Source organism: Nicotiana tomentosiformis, chromosome 3 (assembly GCF_000390325.3).
Source record: "Nicotiana tomentosiformis chromosome 3, ASM39032v3, whole genome shotgun sequence".
Lineage (NCBI taxonomy): Eukaryota > Viridiplantae > Streptophyta > Magnoliopsida > Solanales > Solanaceae > Nicotiana > Nicotiana tomentosiformis.
In genome coordinates, this window is record NC_090814.1 from 91,357,475 (window position 1) to 91,378,559 (window position 21,085).

The following is a 21,085-nucleotide window of genomic DNA, read 5'->3' on the forward strand; positions in this document are numbered from 1 at the left end:
TTTCTCAATATTCTCTTTATGATCGTATCAAGAATGTCAGTATGATGACCCTCATCTGCTTGTCCTTAAGGACACAGTTCAGCACGGTGATGCCAAGGAAGTCACTATTGGAGATGACAGTGTATTACGGATGCAGAGCAGGCTATGTGTTCCCAATGTAGATGGTTTGCGTGAGTTGATTGTCACGGGAGGCTCACAGTTCACGGTACTCCATTCATCCATCCAGGTGTTGCAAAGATGTATCAGGACTTGAGACAGCACTATTAGTGGAGGTATGGTTGTCCAACGGGACGGGACGTCCCGTCCCGTCCCGTCTCGTCCCACTTAATTTTAAACGGGATGGCCCCATGTTAAACGGGACACGGGATGGGACGGGATGGCCATTTCGTCCCGTTTATCCCGTCCCATTTCGTCCCGTTTCGTCCCGTCCCGTCCCGCCCGTCCCGTCCCGTCCCGTCCCGTCCCGCCCGTCCCGTCCGTCCCGTCCCACCTGTCCCGTCCCGTCCCGCGTCCCTTTTTTTATAATTATAGCCGTTGGGCAACGGCTATAATTGCAAAAATAGCCGTTACCAACGGCCAAAAACGCCATATTTGGCCCTCACTCCCACCAAAACACCCCCTACCCCCAAACTTTTAATATAATCCCTAAGTTTATTAAATTATACTTTGGCCCTATTTTCTACTATAAATACCCCAATCCTTCTTCATTTCTTCCCACAAAAACAAATTATTCTCTCTCAAATCCCTTTCATTCTATCTATATTATTCTCTCAATTTTATCGCAATCAAGTGATAAGTTTCAAGTATTTGGACAAATATTTGGAGTAACTTTCAAGCTTCAAATTAATTTATCAAGTATTTGGAGCACACTCGTTCCATCTCCTAATTTTAATATATATTTTTTGCGCATTATTTTAGTGCTTAATTTTTATGTTTACTTTACGTATTCTATTTTCATATTTCATTTGTGTTTTTAATTTTTGTGTTAACTTTTTAAATTTAATTTCGTATTTAAATTATGGCACCTAAAAATGTATTTGGTGTATTTAAAAAAACTAGTAAAAAAAGTAGTAAAGGTGAAAGTAGTAGTAATCCTAATCCTAGTCCTAATCCTAGCCTTTCTCCTATAATTAGAAAACATATAGATGAAATGATTCATGTTGATGAAACTTCATTTTCCCAAGCCCCCGCATGTTATAATATTAATTTCGGAGAACAACTAGATCATGAAACTTTACAAAGACAATTTGGCAAGGATATTTTTATTGAGGACGAAGAAAATGAGGATGTAGAAAATGAGGATGTAGAAAATGAGGAAGAAGAATTAGATGAAACACCCACTAGTCCCGCAACACAAGCTCCAACTCAGAGTCAATCTCGATCTGGAGCTTTACCCCCTGTACCTCCTGTAAGGGGTAAGCCTAAGGGTGAACGTCCCAAAACATCACTTGTATGGAAATTTTTTAAACATGATAAAGTCAATCAACGTGCTACATGTGAAATATGTAAGCAACGATTTGTGCACTCCAAAAGTGGTGGGACGGGGGGTTTATCTAGGCATTTAGGTAGGGACCACAAAGCTTTATGGATACAAGCTAAAATAGAAGTCGGGCAAATACCAGATCCTAGCACTGGTACTAGCACTCCTAGTATATCTGGCGGGGGTGCTAATTTTTTACAACAACAGCTTGACCCTGCTTCTGGTACGATTTTACGCCCATATAACAAAGATAGAGATCGTGAGAACTTAGCAAAAATGGTAGTTGTATGTGGCTTACCTTTTACTTTTCCTTCTCACCCTGCTTTTGTTCATTATATACAAGAAACTTATAATCCTTCTTTTCAAGGTTTTCCTAAGACTACAGTTAGAAATGATATTTTTAAATTTCAAACCGAATATCTTCAGTATATTCGTTGTGTATTTTTTCACTTAGATTGTAAAGTGTCTATCACATCTGATATAGGTCGTAGTCCTAATGGTTGTGATTATTTAACTGTTACATGTCATTGGGTTGATCATTACTTGAACATGCAAAAACGTATTATTGGTTATAAATTTGTTGATTCAAAACACACTGGAGCATATATTGCAACTACTGTTCTACAAATACTTGATTTTTATGGACTCATTGATAAAGCTTTAACTATCACCTTAGATAATGCTTCTGCTAACACAACTGCACCAACTAGCTTAAGAACTAGATTTTGTCCAATTAATCCGGCAATTTTTCATGTTAGATGTGCATGCCATATTTTTAACTTGGTTGTAAAATATGGTATTAATTTATTTTCTGATGCTTGTAGTAAAGTACAACATGCTTGCGGCTATATTTTTCGGGCTAATAAAGCGAGTAGAATTCGTGAATTTGCTCAACAATGTGCTAGTGCTAACCTTCCATATAGAAAAGTTCCAAAAGATGTTTGTACTAGGTGGAATTCTACTTATGAAATGCTTAAAGTTGCTTATGATTATCGGGTGCCTATACAAAAGGTATTTAATATGCATAATGGTATCCCCGCTGATCAAATTGTTGATTCTGATTGGGATCAGATCAAAGAGCTTACTAAATTTTTAGAAAAATTTTATTATTCTACAAATTAATTTTCTAGTATATATTATCCTACTATTACACAAATATTATGGTATATTTGTGGAATTTCTGTTATATTTGGTAAGTATAAAACTAATCCAACTTATGCACCGGCCATTAATGAAATGATTACAAAATTTAAAAAGTATTTTTTTCCTATTCCCCAAGTTTATTTAATTTCTACTATACTTAACCCATCTTTAAAATTAAGAGGTGCAAAGGGACTTGTTCGTAAAATTTATGAGAATTTAGCAATTCAAGAAAATGAACAACCATCTCTCTAAGAATGCCAAGCAAACATATATTCTTATGTTAGATCAATATTTGATAAATATAAATCTATGAAAACAACAGGTGGTGAAACTACTCCTTCTACTTCTAAGTCTAGAGTAGAAGTTCTATGGGAAGATATGGATGATATAACAGGTTTTGATTCCTCTATTGATGATGAACTTGATTCTTATCTTAATCAAGGATTGGAAAGTATTAAAGACGAAGAAGGCAACGAACAACTTTTGGAATGGTGGAGGGAGCGTGGCAAGGCTTTTCCAACACTTTCCATAATGACCCGAGATATCCTTGCTATTCAAGCATCATCAGTAGCATCGGAGAGTGCTTTTAGCGTGGCAAGATTTCAAATCGGAGATCATAGACATTCATTAGCGGAGGACAGCCTAGAGATTTCCGTATTATTCAGAGATTGGATTAATTCAGAAAGAAGAAATCTTGGTTTTGAAAAACTAACCACTAGGGAGGAAGAAGAATACAATGAGATACTTAGCACTGGGAGCGATGACGGCATGGAACTCATGGAACATCAATCAACATTGCCAATTCCAGAACAATGTCCGAGAGAAATTATAGATAAGTTACAACGAAGTTATATAGGAGCTTACAAATATTAGTATGATAATTTTTTATTGGCTACTAAGAGGCCTAGTTCAAAGTTCAAAGTTCAAACAGAACCCTTCCTAGAAGGTGGCTGCATAGATTAGGTGCTTTTCAAAAGAATTATATTTGTATGTGAGATTTGAAAGTTCTATTAATAAAATAAAAGGCTCTAAGCGTTGAATTTGTTTTATGAATTCTCTTACACTCTTACTTAGTTACTTAATGGATTGAAATTATATTAAATAAATTATAACTCTATTATATATTTATAATTGCTAGAATATTTTATTACAAGTCTTTTGTTTTAATATTTTATAATTCTTTACTTAGTTTCCTAATTTTTGTTTAATTTTTAAATTTATTGAATAAGTCAAAAAATTAGATGTTGCAAACTTTAAAAACTTAGTCATTGCCAAAAGAATATCTGTTGTCAAACTCAATGCTTAAATAATTTTTTTTAAAATGGCACTTAAGGCCCGCGAACCCGTCCCGTCCTGTCCCGTCTTGTTTGTTAGCGGTACGGGATGGGCCTACCGTCCGTCCCGTCCTGTCCCATACCGTTTGTTAGCGAGACGGGATGGGCCTACCGTTTCGTCCCGTTTGTCCCGTCCCATTTCGTCCCGTCCCGCCACCGTCCTGGCTAAATATCGTCCTGTCCCGTCTCATCCCGTTAATTTTGTCCCGTCCCGTTGGACAGCCATAAGTGGAGGTGGATGAAGAAAGACATAGTGGAATATGTAGCTCAGTGCCTAAATTGCCAGCATGTGAAGTATGAGCATCAGCGACCGGGTGTATTGCTTCAGAAGTTAGAGATTCCAGAATGGAAATGGGAGCGGATCACTATGGATTTCGTTGTTAGGCTCCCACAGACTCAGAGAAAATTCGATGTAGTTTGGGTGATTGTGGATAGATTGACCAAATCAGCTCATTTCATTCTTGTGGTTACTACTTACTCTTCGGAGCAGCTGGCTCAGGTTTATATTCGATAGATTGTCAGGCTTCATGGCGTACCGGTATATATCATCTCTGACTGGGGTACACAATTTACATGACGGTTCTGGAGAGCCGTACAGTGGGAGTTGGGTACTTGTGTGGAGTTGAGTACGACATTTCACTCTCAAACGGATGGACAGGTCGAGCGCACTATTCAGATATTGGAGGATATGATTCGTGCGTGTGTGATGGATTCTTGGGGTGTTTGGGACCAGTTCTTTCCACTTGTGGAGTTTGCTTACAATAACACTTATCAACCGAGCATTCATATGGCACCGTATGAGGCCTTATATAGGAGGCGGTGTTGGTCTCCAGTGGGTTGGTTTGAGTCGGGCGAGGCTAGGCTATTGGGTACAAACTTGGTTCAGGATGCTTTGGAAAAAGGTTAAATTGATTCAGGATCGACTTCGTACAGCCCAATCTAGACAGAAGAGTTATGCGGATCGGAAGGTTCGTGATGTTGCATTCATGGTTGGTGAGCGGGTATTGCTTCGGGTTTCGCCCATGAAGGGTGTTATGGGGTTCGGGAAGAAGGGCAAGTTGAGCCCTAGGTATATTGGGCCATTTGAGATTCTTGAAAGGATTGGAGATGTGGCTTAAAGACTTGCGCTAGCACCTAGTCTCACTGCAGTTCATCCAATGTTCCATATTTCCATGCTCCGAAAATATCACGGCGATCCATCTCATGTGTTAGACTTCAGCTCGGTCCAGTTGGACAAGGATCTATCTTATGTTGAGGAACCAGTGGCCATTTTGGACAGACAAGTTAGAAAGTTGAGATCAAAAAGCATTGCTTCAGTAAAATTACAATGGATGGGTCATCCGGTCGAGGAAGCGACTTGGGAGACCGAGCATGATATGCCCAGGTGTTATCCTCATCTTTTTACCAATCCAGGTAAAAATCTAAACTCGTTCGAGGACGAAAGTTTGTTTAAGAGGGGGAGGATATAACGATCCGGACAGTCGTTTTGAGAGTTACAGCCACGTTCCCGCATTTACTGCTCAATTTGTACTTTACATTTGTTATTTGACTTTCCAGGGTAATTGGTTAGGGTCCGGTGAGGTTTTGGAATAAATTGGAACACTTAGTTACAAGGTTTAGAGCTTAAGTTGAAATAGTTCACCGGATGTTGACTTATATGTAAACACCCCGGAATAGAGTTTTGATGATTCCAATAGTTCCGTATGGTGATTTTGGACCTAGGAGCATGTCCGGAAAATTATTTGGAAGTCTGTAGTTAAATTAGGCTTGAAATGACTAAAATAGAAATATAAGTTTGGAAGTTTGACCGGGGAGTTGACTTTTTTATATCGGGGTCGGAATCCGATTCTGGAAATTGGAATAGGTCTGTTATTTTATTTATGACTTGTGTACAAAATTTGAGGTCAATCGGACATGCATTGGTAGGTTTTGGCATTGAATGTGTAAGTTGAAAATTCTTAGTTTCATTGGGCTTGAATTGTTTTACCATTGTTTGATGTGATTTGAGGCTTTGACTAAGTTCGTATGATGTTTTTGGACTTGTTGGTATATTCGGACGGGGTCCCGAGTACCCCGAGTGTGATTCAGATCGAAATCGAATCAATTTTTGAACTTAGGCAAATTCTGAAAATTTGCAGCTTCTCGTGTCATCGCTCCTGCGGAGAGACTGACTGCAGGTGCGGACTCGCATAAGCGAGTTGTGGCTTGCAGAAGCGGAGAAAGGGGCTGCCCAGTGGAGTCGCAGAAGCGGAAAAATCTTCGCAGGAGCGAAGGAGCTTCTGCGTGGAATTAACCGCAAAAGCAGCAGTTGGGGGCGCACCTACGGTTGCGCATAAGCGGACCATTTTCCGCAGGTGCGAAGGAAGCTGGACAGAACATATAATTCGGGGGTTGGCCATTTTTACCCATTTTTGGATTTTAAGAGCTCGGGTGAGGCAATTTTCAGGAGATGTTTCAAGGAAAATATTGGGGTAAGTGCTCTTAACTCAATTTTGGTCAAATTACCTGAATCCATGGTTGTTTTTAACATTTAATTGGTGATTTAAGTTGGAAGATTTAGAAAACCCTCTTGGTTTAAATTGAAGATTTGAGGGTCGGGTTGATGTCGGAATTTGGTAAAATTTGTATGATTGGACTCGTGGTTGAATGGGCGTTCATATTTTACAACTTTTGTCGGGTTCCGAGATGTGGTCCCCACGGCCAATTTTTGGGTTAAATTTTGGATTCTGTTGGAAATTTTGTATTTTCATATGGAATTTATTCCTATAATTTTGTATTGACTGAATCGAATTAATTATGACTAGATTCGAGTCGATCGGAAAATCGAGGGAAAGGCCTTCTTATTGACTGATTGAGCGTGGTTTGAAGTAAGTGGCTTGTCTAACCCTGTGGGGGGGAATCCCCTTAGGATTTGATACCGTTGTAACATTTTGTGATATGTGGGCGTCGTGTACGCGAGGTGACGAGTGCATACATGGGCTAAATTTGGAAATATTGGTTCTTTCTGAGTAGTCTTCTTTTAAATTCTTTAACTGAGTTGCCTTAGCATATGTAGTGATCATGTTTAGCCTAGTATCACATGTCTACGTGCCTTAACCCTTACGTGCAAATGTGCAACATGTTTAGCTGAATTACCCGCTTCCTTGATTTGATTTAAATCTTTAACTGTAAGATTTCTTGCTAAAAATTCGTTGTTCCTCCGACTACCTGCTGCATATTTAATTTTAGGACTATGAGGTGGTTCTTTGGGAGATCCCCATGTACTGCATATCTACTTTTGGGACTACGAGGCGGTTCCTCGGGAGATCTCCCTGTACTGCATATTTACTTTTGGGACTACGAGGTGGTACCTCGGGAGCGCCCCTATTGTTTACCTCTAATTATTGTGTTGTTATTTTTCAGTAAATTGCGTTGTTTATTTCTCAGTCAATTCATTACACTATTATAAATTTCTGCCTTATTTATTATTATTTCCAGTAGGGCTTGACATGACCTTGTCACTACTCTACCGAAGTTAGGCTTGGCACTTACTGGGTACCATTGTGGTGTACTCATACTATGCTTTTTCACATCTTTTTGTGCAGATTCAGGTACTTCCTATCAGACCAGGTATCAGTGAACTAGTTGTACACGGAGACTTCAAGGTATATTTTCTAGCATCCGCATACCTCAGAGTCCCCTTTTATCCTTATTATGTTGTCTTTCTGATTTCTCTTTATACTCTTAAGTATAGAGACACTCAGAATAAATTCTTAGAAGCTTGTGACGTATTTCTATCGGGTTTTGGGAGTTGTAATTGTTTAATTTGCAGTTCTTATTTATTTCAGCTGTTAAGGATTGAAATTTCATATTTATATTCAGTTAATCCACAAATTGTTAGGCTTACCTAGTCTTAGAGACTAGGTGCCATCACGACATCCTACATAGGGAATTTGGGGTCGTGACAATTATGTCGTATAATCTTTCGCCTGAAATGTGTATGACTAGTCCTTATATTTTTTTAAATTGTGTTATTCCCAGTCCCCGCAATCCAAAGAGTTTAATTGATGTATATTTGCAACCTCTGATTAATGAGCTAAAACAGTTGTGGTATGATGGAGTTGAGACATATGACATATCAACTAAGCAAAATTACAACTTGCGTGTTAACTTAATGTAGACCATTAATGATTTTCCTACGTATGGAATGTTGTCTGGGTGGATGACTGTTGGAAAGTTAGCATGTCCTTACTGCATGAAAAATGGTAAAGCGTTCACTTTAAGACATGGCCGAAAGCAGTCATGGTTTGATTGTCATCGTCAGTTCTTGCCAGTTGATCATGAGTTCCGAAGAATGAAGAACGCATTCAAAAATAATACAGTTGAACATGATTTGCCACCTCCAATTTTGTCATGTGAGGAAATTTGGGAGAGGGTTCAGAAATTCACTAAAGTTACCGAGGCCCCACCTTCTAGATTTCCTTGATATGGTGTTATTCATAACTGGACAAAATAAAACATATTTTGGGAGTTGCCATATTGGAAGGATAATCTTCCCTGACACAATCTTGATGTCATGCATATTGAGAAGAACTATTTTGACGATTTGTTCAACACAGTGATGGATAATAAGAATAAGACAAAAGATAACTCGAAGGCTAGACTGGACTTACAAAAATATTGCAGGCGACATGAATTATATTTGCAGTCTGCAAACAATGGTAAGGTGTTCAAGCCCAAGGCCAGCTACACATTCACTTTGGAACAAAGACGAAAGATTTGTGAGTGGGTTGCAAACCTAAAGATGCATGAGGGCTATGCTTCGAACTTGGGAAAACATGCTGATATGGTTGAAGGAAAGCTGACTCATATGAAAAGTCATGACTGTCATATCTTCATGGAAACCTTAATCCCTATTGCATTTTGTGGTTTGCTTGAAAATATCTGGAAACCTATCACAGAGATAAGTTTGTTCTTCAAGGACTTATGTTCTACCACACTAAGGGAAGAAAACATATTTCAAATGAATCGGAACATTCCTGTAATCAGTAATAAGCTGGAAAGGATTTTTCCATGTGGTTTCTTTGATGTGATGGAACACCTTCCAATTCACCTTGTACGCGAGGCGCGACTTGGAGGGCCGGTTCAATGCAGGTGGATGTATCCATTCGAGAGGTAATGATCAAACCTTGATTTATTCGAGAGGTAATGATCACAGAGATAAGTTTGTTCTTCAAGGACTTATGTTCGACCACATTAAGGGAAGAAAACATATTTCAAATGAATCGGAACATTCCTGTAATCAGTAATAAGCTGGAAAGGATTTTTTCATGTGATTTCTTTGATGTGATGGAACACCTTCCAATTCACATTGTACGCGAGGCGCGACTTGGAGGGCCAGTTCAATATAGGTGGATATATCCATTAGAGAGGTAATAATCAAACCTTGATTTATTCTTGTAATTTTCTTTAACGTTATCGTCTAATATGACAATGTGTAGGACTATCGGCAAGTGTAAACGATTTGTTAAACAAAGGAATATGATTGAAGGATCCATATGCAAAGCCTATCTTGCAAAGGAAACTGCCCATTTTTGTTCTTACTACTTCGACAGTCATGTGCCATGTCCTAGAAATCGGCACAATGTCGTGATTGATATTGATCCATTATATCCACCAATTTTCGTATTCAATCAACCAGGCCGAGGTTCTAAAGATCGAACCAAAAGGGGCCTAAGTAGTATGGAGTACAAATCAGCTTCAAATCATGTGTTGCTAAATTATCCGGAAGTTCAACCCTTTATTAAGTAAGTGTTGACGTAAGATTAATTTACATAGATTACTATTTAATTTGGTTGATGCAACTAACAAAATTTTCAATGTGTCGCTCAGTGACTTCGTGAGTGAATTTGGCCATGATGCTGTATATTCTACATTTGAGGCATGGTTTAAAGAGTGTGTAAGTGCATCTTACATACTTTCTCACGTGTGAATATACATACTTGGTCACTTGTGAATATACTTGCTCACTTGTGAATTATTTAACACTACATGTAGGTCAATAATCCAAACAATGGTGTTAATCAATTTTTGAAAGATATATCTTGGAAACCTGCACCTACGGTTACAACTATGTCTAAGTATTTTGTGAATTGTTACAAATTTCACACCGAGAGATGCTCCAGGTATTAAAAAAGCAATAACAATGGGGTGTGTGTCAAATGTGGTGAAGGCAACCAGGATGGGGAAAATGATTATTATGGTGTGATCAAAGAGATTCTAGAATTATCATATTCAGGTTGGCCAAATAAGAAGTTCATACTTTTCCGATGCAAGTGGTTTGACCCAACACCTAGAAGAGGTACAAATGTACACTCATAGTATAACATAATTGAGGTTAATAAAAAAAGGGAGTATGATCGCTATGATCTTTTTATAATTGCAGAAAAAGTTAGGCAAGTGTATTATGCTCCATATCTATTGTGGAGGGATAAGGCTGATTGGTTGGTTGTAATCAAAACTAAGCCTGTTGGTAGGGTGGAAGTTGAGAATGTGCTAGATGTTGCTTACCAAAATGATACCTCAACTGTTAACCAAATAGTGGATGATCAATTAGAAAATGACTTGAGCATCCTCAACGCATATTAGAAGAAGTTGATATGGAGGAAATAACAGTCATAGAAAATGAGGATGAAGAATCACCTAATGAAAATGAAATAAGTGAAGAGGAAGAATTTTCGGACGAGGAAGGATACTTCAAAGACGACTAGCATGTTAGTTTTTCAAGCGCTCTCAACTTATATAGATTTATATTCTCAAATCTAATATTTTCTTTAATTTATGCAGATAACCGATTGGGGTCGAGGTAGGTCTAGGAAGGATAAGAGGCCTATTGATCATGATGATGGTGCTACACCCTTGCTTCTTTCCACTCCACACTTGCATCCCTCCGTTGCTGATGGCCGGCAGCAATCTTCTAGGCACACATATATTCCACCACATCCATCTAATCATCAGACTACCTACCATTCACCCTCTTAGCAGTATTCTTACCATTCTCTGCCACAGGGCTATACCCCGCTTCCTCCACATGATCCTGCATATAGTTACATGGGTCCATCAATTCAAAAGTCACAGGGCCATGTGGTGATACGCCTGTCATCTGCTCCATTTGCTTCATCACCAGTTGGATCATATCCATCTAGATTTTAGCCAGCCGGATCACAGCAGTGGTCTGGATCGCAGCATGGGTCTAGATCACTGCAGGGGTGTGGATCATAACCATCTTCATTATCGACCTTGTCTCCCTCTCCACGGAGTTCGTCTCCTAGCATTTCTAGACTTCGCCTTCGGGATAGTAGCGTTGAGCCAGATGCCTCCCCTTCTGCATACGCTTCAGATTCATCGGAGGAAGATGATCCAGAAGAAGTGAGGTATGATCATTATCATAGGATGATCATCCGGCCTGAGGGCAATGGGTAAGATTTATTTATTACTTCTTTGTTTTTTCTGAATTATAATAGCTAGTCTTGTTTTTTAATGTAATTGCTATGTTTCAGGTTCATACCTAATCATCGGACTACAAAGATAATCATTGAAGCTCTTGGTCGGTTGTATGAGGCACCCTATGGGACTTGGAGTGACTTTCCATCGGAGCTCGTGCAACAAATTTTAAACCAATTTAAGGTTTTAATATAATTTTTATCTATTTAAGTATTATATTAACAATATTTTCATCTAATGTTATACACTTCATTTGCAGACTAAGTGTGCCTAGGAGGACCGACATAACAGTGCCATTCTTGCAAATTTGAGTTCAAATGGCGTAAGAGACTATTTGATTCCTTCTATTGTGCTCGGAAGAAGAGCAAGAAGCCTTCATGGGTTCTACCGCACATATGGGAGGGTCTGCTGAGGCAGTGGAATACTAAGAAGTTCGAGAAGAAGAGTGAACAGGGAAAGAAGGCCCGAGCATCTGAGAAGGGTGGCTCCTTGCACTGTGTGGGTGCAAGGATCATGGGGACTGCGAGGAGGCTACTGGTAATTCCTTAAAATATTTAATTCTATTTTTATCGAACTATATTTATATATTTTAATTTAGTTAACATATTTTATTAAATTTGTAGGAAACAAATATGGGAGGAAGATGACTCATGATGAGTTATTCATGGAGACTCACATCCGGAAGAAGAAGGCACTAACAGATCTAAGTAGATGGGTAGAGAACCGGGCGAAGACTACATATGTAAGTTTCATAAATACTATAACTTGAAATTAATATTTATAATATTATATAGTTAATAATTTTCTATCTTCTAAATAAAGAGTCGCTACAATATTAATGTGGAGGAGTACACTAAGAGCTTGCCACTGAATGAGCAAGGCGAGAGACCACCCGTTTCCGACGAAGAAGCGTAGAAGATTTGGTTGGATGTTGTCGGTGGTCCTAAAAGGGGGATAGCATACAGCCTTCCAAAGAGATCATTTCGGCGTTATAGGGCTGGATTGCAAGGTATAGGGACTTCCGCCCAAGGCGAGGCAATTGATAGGTCGACTCTCTCGTCTATGGAGAAGAAGATCGCAAAGCTGACAGCAGAGCTTAAAGAGACAAAGGCTAGAGAACAAAAGAGAGATAAACAATTTGATACCCTTCAAATTCAGCTAGAAAAGAGGGACCAACAATTTAATCTCCTTCAAGGTCAGCTGGCCAATTTTCTTGCTAGTGGTGCTTTTCCCATTCCCCGGTCTCGTGCGCCTTCCCCAGATGATAATCTTTCTCGTCGTGATCCTTCGAACCATGTCGACGATGAAGCTTCTAGTAGTGAAGATGGACATGATGCAATACAAAACACTCATTGAATGGTGTGTATTGCTAAACACAGTTTTGAACTTGTGAATATTTAGTTGGGAATAGTTTTGAATGTTGATTATATTGTTGATATTATTTTGTTATTGAACATTTGTATAGTTATTGTTGTTGTTGTGGTTATTGTTGTTATTGTGGTTATTGTTGGTTAATTGTTGTTGTTGTTGTGGTTGTTCTTGGTTAATTATTGTTGTTGTTGGTTAATTGTTGTTGTTGGTTAATTATTGTTGGTTAGTTGTGGTTGAATGGCAGCAATATAATGTTGCCATTATAGGATGGATATTGGTTGTAATTGGCACATGGTGTAACTTAAAAGCATGCATATTCTGCCAGGTTTTTACCCAGAAAATCGACCTATTTCAGTCGAAATTCTTATACAAAAAATCCAGAAATTCATATTTTCTGACCGGCGTCGTCGGAAATTTCAATTTGAAATCTACAGAAATTTGATATTTCCCACCGACGTTGGTCGGAAATTTATTATTTTGATTTATTTATTATTTTATTTTTCTGACCAATTTCGATCGGTATGTTAAAATTTAGAAAGAAATATAAAATTATTACATATTTATGATTCCGACCGAAGTTGGTCGATATTTTGAAAAATAAATAAATAATAATTTAAATAATACCGACCGATGTCGGTCGGTATATTTATTTTTGTCAGTCAAAGCGGTCAACCAACGGTTGAATTAACCGACCGACTTCGGTCGGAAAATTGCGACCGCCTTCGGTCGCAACGCCTTAGCGACCACTATTCTTCCAACGAATTAAAAGCGATCGAAAATCGGTTATTTTTCCTGTAATTCCGACCGATATTGGTCGGTATTGGTGGACGAAATTCGGTAGTTTTCTAGTAGTGTCTTTCCATATCTAGACAACCAATTTCTTGGGCATCACACCAACATAAAGATTCCACAACAATTTACATCTATTTTCTTTGTGTACCCATTATTTGCGACGGCAGTAACGGGATGGTGCATTGATACACCTATTATACACCACAAGAAATCAGAGAAGAAACAAACTAAATGTATATGCTTATGCACACTAGTCACAACAGATTTCATGCCAAGTAATGTCAGAGAAGTGACCGGTGAGGAAGACATGGTATACAACATGCCATTCAACTTTATAAAATTCAAGATTTAAAAAATCTGAAACTTATCTTAGACTGGTTTTCTGGATGAATTCCCTTCTTTGAGTGAAATATTTTTCGCAAAAATTGCACGATGGAAATCATGGGTTTATTTCTCGGTCACTGTAACTGGCAAGTAAATATATCCAGAGATCCTAAATGGAAGTGATGTTTGAAGCACCGTTTCCAACTCGTCATGAACATGACGTTAGTAGTCTCGGTAAGGCATGGGCAACTGTGTCACTTTAATATGTACTCTATACAGAGAAGAGTAAATATATTTTGTAACTGTTCATATCAAAGGGCTTTAATTCAATCATTATATCAAATCAAAATGATGGCAGAGAAGCAGCCTTTGGTACAAGTGATTCACAAAACTATATGCATTCTTTAGTAAAAAACAAAAAAACTAGATGCAATTTAATTTACGCAACAAATGATCCTGATGCAAATCGATCAAGTAGATTGCATTCCATGACTTGCAGTGTACACGTCGTTTCATTATCATCATTGACCAGATTTTACAACATCAATTAAACAACATGCAGAATTAGCGAAGGACCATTCGATAGTGTTCGCTTGTTCGTTTTATCTCCGCGGCAAACAAACAACCACAATGTTCTCATGAAGCAGTTAGAAAAATAACAAATTACATTCCTTAAGGTTGTTGGACGTTGGTAATATGTGTTCAAAATCAGAAAATCAAAGAAGGAAAAAATATTAGTTCAATAAGCAAAACATAAAATAATTCCGAGCTCATAAGTTGCTTGTGTGTCCTTAAGGAATCTAATCCTCTCACTGTTGTTCAAGGTTAAGGATTAATTCTCTACCAGGATAGAACGGACTATTTTGTGATAGTGGCACTACAAATCACAGAACTTCAGCGAACTCAATAAACGGAGCAAATCACACTTGACACTTATATTTATTTGGAAAATAATGCAACAATATAGAAAATAGGAAAGAAGTTTTGAGATTTTATATATTTTAAAAATAAAACTAAGTCTCTGAATTTATAGACAATAAAACAGTGAGATGAAAAGGTGCGAGTCAAAAGGTGTTTCTTCTTTAACACATTTCTCATCGAGGACCAACAAATGAACTCTCAAACCAAAAATAAAACCATATTTGTCCTTTCAATCATATTCGTTTTCTAAATACAAGTACATTTGTTTCCTAAATTTTTACCCATCCTTGCAAGGAATTTGCGCAACTAAAGGACAAATACTGCTTTTTTCAATTAAAGAATCCCCACCCTATTCTCCAAAAAAAGCAGAAGCTTTCCTGTTACATAACTGGAGTAATTAGGTTTTGGAGTAATTAGGTTTTGAGACTTCTCAACTGTATGTCACGTTGATGAATAATTAATATTTTATTCACACTTTTTTCTTCTTAATTAATTTTGAATTACCTTGCTTACTCATTTTCTATTACTGTTACAAGAAAGTCGCCCATATATTTATCTCTAAAGAAATTTGTGCACTCTACGACTTAATATCAGATGTTACTATTTTAATATTTATCTTAGTAAATAATGTCTACTGCTTTCTTTTTCTTATAAAAAAAAATTAAGAGACAAACGACTAATAACTAGTGGTGGCAAAATAAAATAAAAAAATAATGATCAATCTATATTATTCATTAAAAAATTGGTTCTGCAATGAACTTTTTAAAAATGGGATAAATATGGATAAAATTTATATTATCCACTTAAAAAATGAATAACCAGTGAATTTAACTTTTATATTTATAAGGACTCAAATTGGTGGTTCCTCAAAGCAAATCCAAAGTTAAGCCATGGATATCCATTGGATAATATGGATAGTCGTATTATCCGACTGTTAATCCATTTTCTATTTATATTAATTATGGGTCGGATAGGATAATGTATCCATTTTCGACTCGCACATGTCTAATTCGATGAGCCCGTTTGCCAGCCCTACTAATAAACTAAGGTAGGAGGTGGTTATCACAAAACTTAATTTGAGCAAACCATCAAAGGACGGTACACCATAAAAGCTTCTGTCTTCCTCCTAATTCAAGAATCAAACCAACTCTTGCTTCAATTACACTTTAAATGCAAGCAAAACACTCTTATCTACCTAATTATATAAGCTCACCTTTTATTGTAGGTGTATTTCACTCATGTTAGAAGTATTTTTTTAAACTTTGTCTAGAACTGCATAACATTGTTCTCGGTTCTTTTCCCCTAACGACGACAACAATAAACTCAGTATAATCCCATAAGTAGGATCTGGGAAAGGTAGTATGCATGCAAATTATCTTTCTCTTATTTTGTGAAGGTAGAAATGATTTTTTCAATAGACCCGCGACTCAAGAAAAGATGAAAAAAGGAAATAGTACCAATCAACAGTAATAACAACAAGATAATAAGATAACTGAAGCGAACGAAACAACACGTAGTAACAGAGATCTAAGAATAAAAAAATATCAGAATAATACTAATAACGTATGATTAGACTGAATGACCAAAATAAGAGGAGAAATGAACAATTTTCATCATTTGTATGTCATTATCACGCCCGTGAACCTCCGAATTAGGCCTTGCATACACCTTGCTCAACTTGTATATATTCGATAATTGGACTGTCTTATTCCAGGTACATCACCTGACTCCCATTAAGGTATGTAAAGTTGTAAACTACCCTGAAAAGGGAGAAAAAGGTCCACTTCAATCTTTTCCTATAACACTTTTTATAATCTATTACTCTAATCTTTATCTCTCGAGCCTTTCATTAATTTTACCAATGTTTTGTAAATTGACCTTAAACTATGTAAGCAAACTTATATACATTGACATATTAAGGAAGGAAACATTCGAGGGTGTGTCCTAAAAGTCAGTAAAGTGGTTTAAAATAATAAGGTATCAGGATTCAAATTCCAACATAGACAAAAGAACTTAAATGATTTCTTTTCATTTGCCTATCATCAAAGGCAGATTCAACATTCTGACTTGATGAATTTGATCTTTAAAGTCTTCACGCTAAACTCATTATATTTTAAAATTATGTGTTTATATCTAATACAACAACAACAACCTAGTATAATCCCACTAGTGGGTATGGGGAGGGTAGTGTGTACGCAGACATTACCACTACCCTGGGGTAGAGAGGTTGCTTCCGATAGACCCTCGGCTCCCAACCTCCAAGAACTCCTCACCTTACTCTTGGGGTGACTCGAACTCACAACCTCTTGGTTGGAAGTAGAGGGTGCTTACCAATAGAGCAACCCAATTTATATCTAATATTTGTTAGAAAACGATTATTCACGTCTAAAATACTGGGTTAAAATGAACTCATTTCCAAAGCATTAGATCTGCGTTTGATGCCAATAGAAGATAGCAGATATCTAGTGCTACAGTCGGAAGTGCGCCTAAACTGACCATCTTTATTAGAAAACAAGTTACAATGAATGAATATTGAGTGTGATATGTTTAGGAGGAAACAAGGAAATGCTAGAGACCTATGAAGGGGGGCAAGAATAGTGTAAAGGACACGTGTAAGAAGGCCACTTGGTGAAGCCAACTGTATATAGATTAGTGAAAGTGCGTAGTAGTAATAAAAGAGGAGAGTGTATAGACTGTAGAGGCACTAAACATTACTCCATAAGGAAAGGTACGCCCTTGACCCCCCGTGAGAATGATAAATACTAACGGCAAAATGAGCGGGTCTGCAGTTACTACTCTTACCAAATACTACTACTTGTCTTATTATTAACAACTCTTTTATTACTCTTTTTTTCTTCTTTATTGTTCAGTTTTCTCATCCTTAATGCTGTCAAAAGATGCACATGAAAGAACACAACAGATCATGATTCAAGAACAGTAGCTTAATTCTGTCCTCATGTTTTGTGTTTTTTGTTGGATCACAATGAAATTTGACCAAGGAAAGTTGTGATTTCTGTTATTCTTATGGTTGTGATCTGCTGAATGTATGTTCTTGTAACAGAAAAAGGTCATATCTTTGGCTGAATATGGGCAAGAAAGGAAGTGGTTGGTTTTCGTCAGTGAAGAAAGTTTTCAAACATTCTCCCAAGGATTCACCAGAGAAGAAGGTCAGTTCACTCTTTTACATCTTATGATTTTCAAGATCAACATTAATATTTCCAAGTCTATTTCAGAGCAGAATTCTCTTTCGTTTTGCATGTTTAAAGAGAAATCTTTAAGGGAGCTTTCCTGATTTTCAACGTTATGGCCCAAATTAATTACCACTGATTTGCTAATTATGGGCGTTATTATTATTATATTTGCTATATTGCCTTGTGTTGATCTATGATTATTGCTGTTTCCTTCCCTTCAATTCCGTAAAAGAGGACAATTAATGTGATAATTTCGCATAATTGCTATCATTAACATTAGCAAGACAAATGCCATTATGCCAATACTATCAATAAATCATAATTATACTATCATCTCTTGCTTTTTGATGAGTATGTCATTTTGTTGGATCTCTGCTAAAAACCATCCAATATAGTATCTCAGAAGCTGCAATTCATGGGCGTTTTTCCCTTCAAGAAATAAACTACCTAGTCATTTACTCTTTTTTTGGCTACTATTGGTCCCCCCTACAATATGACCCTAGGGAAATGGCAGAGTTCAGGACATATTGCTTTCAATCCACCTATTTCTTTCCCACCCATATTCATCATAACATGTGCTGTTTACGTTAGTTCTCAATCATTCCAAGCCACCACCACTCTGATGTTACAAAAAAAAAAATAGAGGCAGCCCGGTGTATTAAGCTCCCGCTATGCGCAGGGTCTGTAAAAGGGCCGGACCACAAGGGTCTATTGTACGCAGTCTTACCCTGCATTTCTTCAAGAGGTTGTTTCCACGGCTCGAACCTGTAACCTCCTGGCCACATGGCAGCAACTTTAACAGTTACACCAAGGCTCCCTTCACTGTGATGTTAGAATATCCCATAAAAAAAATCATATCCCAAATCTTTAATAGTATGATTATTAAGTGCTAATGTATTTTAGTGATTCTTTTATGCTTTTCAGAAGGAAACATCAGACAGCAAATGGCAACCTGAAGCTCCAGAAGTTGTGTCACTTGAACATTTTCCAGCAGGGAGTTCTCCAGATCTCATTAGTAATGGAGAGAGCAACATCGATTCATCGTCTACGGTGGCGGAAGATCATAACCATGCCGTTGCTGTAGCAGTGGCCACTGCTGCAGCCGCTGAGGCAGCTGTCGCAGCTGCTCAAGCGGCTGCTAAAGTGGTTAGATTAGCTGGTGGCTATGGCCGCGAGACCACAGAGGAAAGAGCTGCCACGCTTATTCAATCATACTACAGGGGATATCTGGTAACATAAATAAAAGCCTAGCCAATTTCTTATTTGTGTCACTCTAATTAAATGTCACATTGTCCTTGATATGCTAGTAATGTTAATTAGATATGAGAATGTTTAATTGGCTAGCAATATATGTTACTAATTTTGTAGGCAAGGCGTGCTTTGCGCGCTCTGAAAGGATTGGTAAGGCTGCAAGCACTAGTGAGGGGACATAATGTGCGGAAACAAGCACAAATGACAATGAGATGCATGCAAGCATTAGTACGTGTTCAGGCCAGAGTACGAGCAAGAAGACTCCAGTTAGTACAGGAAAAGCTAGAGAGCAAGCTAGAAGAAGCACGAAGGCACGCTAATGAACAACAACACAAGCACACCAGCCCCATAAGTAAGTTAGAGACAGAAGGTTGGGATAACAGGAACAAAAGCATGGACAAGATCCAAGAAAGTAGTAGGAGAAAATATGATGCTGAAATGAAAAGGGAAAGAGCTCTTTCTTATGCCTTTGCCTATCAGGTTAGCTATATTTCCTCTTAGTATCTACTAAAATTTGTCTTTATTACACACACCATTATCTTACCTAACTTACTATAAAATGAATTCTAATGTTGTCTTACTATTATTACTGGCACTGACAGCAAAAGCAGCAACAACTATTGCTCGTCGATCAACATGGCGAGGACCCGGATGTCTTTGCCAATGAGCGCGAAAAGTCGCAATGGGGTTGGAGTTGGCTGGAGCGTTGGATGGCTTCGCAACCATACCAATACTCAAGACACATTGTGCCAAGGGACAACTCCTATGTGACACTTTCCACCACAAGTGACATGTCTGAGAAGACAGTAGAAATGGATCTAGTCACCGGCCCATTGGGCTCAGAGAATGTCAACTCAGCCCGTCACGCTTTCGACAAAGCTGAAACAAGCCCATATTCGGCCCGGCAACAACGTCAATCAAACTCTGACACCGTCCCTAGTTACATGGCCCCAACTCAATCTGCAAAAGCTAAGGTTAGGAGTCAAGGCTATGTTAAACATCGTAGCCCACCATCGGCCCAATGGAATACATCAACAAAGAAGGAGACACACTACGGATTGGGCCTTGAATCAAGCTCTGGAGCAAGTACAACAGCAATCTATCAAGTCTCGAGAAGCCCGAGCCCAAAAAGTAGTGCAAATCGTAGTAGTGGACATGCTAATAAATGGATGGCAACGTACAGTCCAGAATCAAGTGGCGATGATCGGGCTTCACCATTAGGAGTACATGGCAGGAGATATAATTTTAGTTGATTGTTTGTGGTAAATAAAAATACTCAATAATGCCGGTTCCTGTGTGCTAATAGCTTAATGTTTTTATTTCAGTATCCTATTTTGACTTGAATTGTTAAATATAAAGTTTGAGTATTTGCATTGTTTGTAAAATATAATCTGCGTAAGTGTACGATAAGATTATTGTTATGTCATCTGTTGCAGTTTATATGAGACTCTTTTTATCTTGAAACGTTTCAAAATCTTTGACACCATTTCATTAATAAGTAGTAGGTCAAGTTTAGAATATGGAGGAAAAGGAAAATGAAGGCATGAAAACTGTAGAATATCTGGCTCTTGCTCTAGTTAAATTCTACACTTGCAAATAGGTGAGACCAAGTTGGAAGAGTAAGAAGAAGATATCATATTGAGGTTCATCTGCAAAGAGGATATATATGCACAAAGCAAAAAATTATCTAATTTGTAACCAAAAAGCAGAAAAAATACAAGCTTTAAGAAATATACTTCCTTCAGTTCCAAGGAAATAAAGGAAACGGCTTCTTTTCTTTTTTTTTAATTTCTCCT

General features: G+C 37.8%; 1 protein-coding gene across 3 annotated transcripts; it reads left to right on the top strand.

Moving 5' to 3' along the window:
* The first annotated feature begins 17,462 nt into the window (after nt 1-17,462).
* On the top strand, nt 17,463-20,753 carry LOC104120234 (protein IQ-DOMAIN 21). 3 transcript variants are annotated; one of them, XM_009631966.4, is made up of 5 exons: nt 17,463-17,575; nt 17,909-18,014; nt 18,963-19,268; nt 19,407-19,769; nt 19,892-20,753. In XM_009631966.4, the coding sequence occupies exons 2-5, from the start codon at nt 17,934-17,936 to the stop codon at nt 20,540-20,542; spliced, it is 1,401 nt and encodes a 466-aa protein (XP_009630261.1). In that variant the 5' UTR covers nt 17,463-17,575; nt 17,909-17,933; the 3' UTR covers nt 20,543-20,753. The 3 variants fall into 3 exon arrangements, with proteins under 3 accessions (XP_009630261.1, XP_033508469.1, XP_070053348.1); XM_033652578.2 differs by lacking the exon at nt 17,463-17,575 and adding an exon at nt 17,610-17,628; XM_070197247.1 differs by lacking the exon at nt 17,463-17,575 and adding an exon at nt 17,613-17,628 and having other exon boundaries at nt 17,718-18,014.
* Nucleotides 20,754-21,085: the final 332 nt, after the last annotated feature.

Coding starts and splice junctions, on each gene's coding strand:
- LOC104120234 (XM_033652578.2), top strand. Junction 18,015..18,962: donor AGGATTCACCAGAGAAGAAG/GTCAGTTCACTC, acceptor TATGCTTTTCAG/AAGGAAACATCAGACAGCAA. Junction 19,269..19,406: donor CATACTACAGGGGATATCTG/GTAACATAAATA, acceptor CTAATTTTGTAG/GCAAGGCGTGCTTTGCGCGC.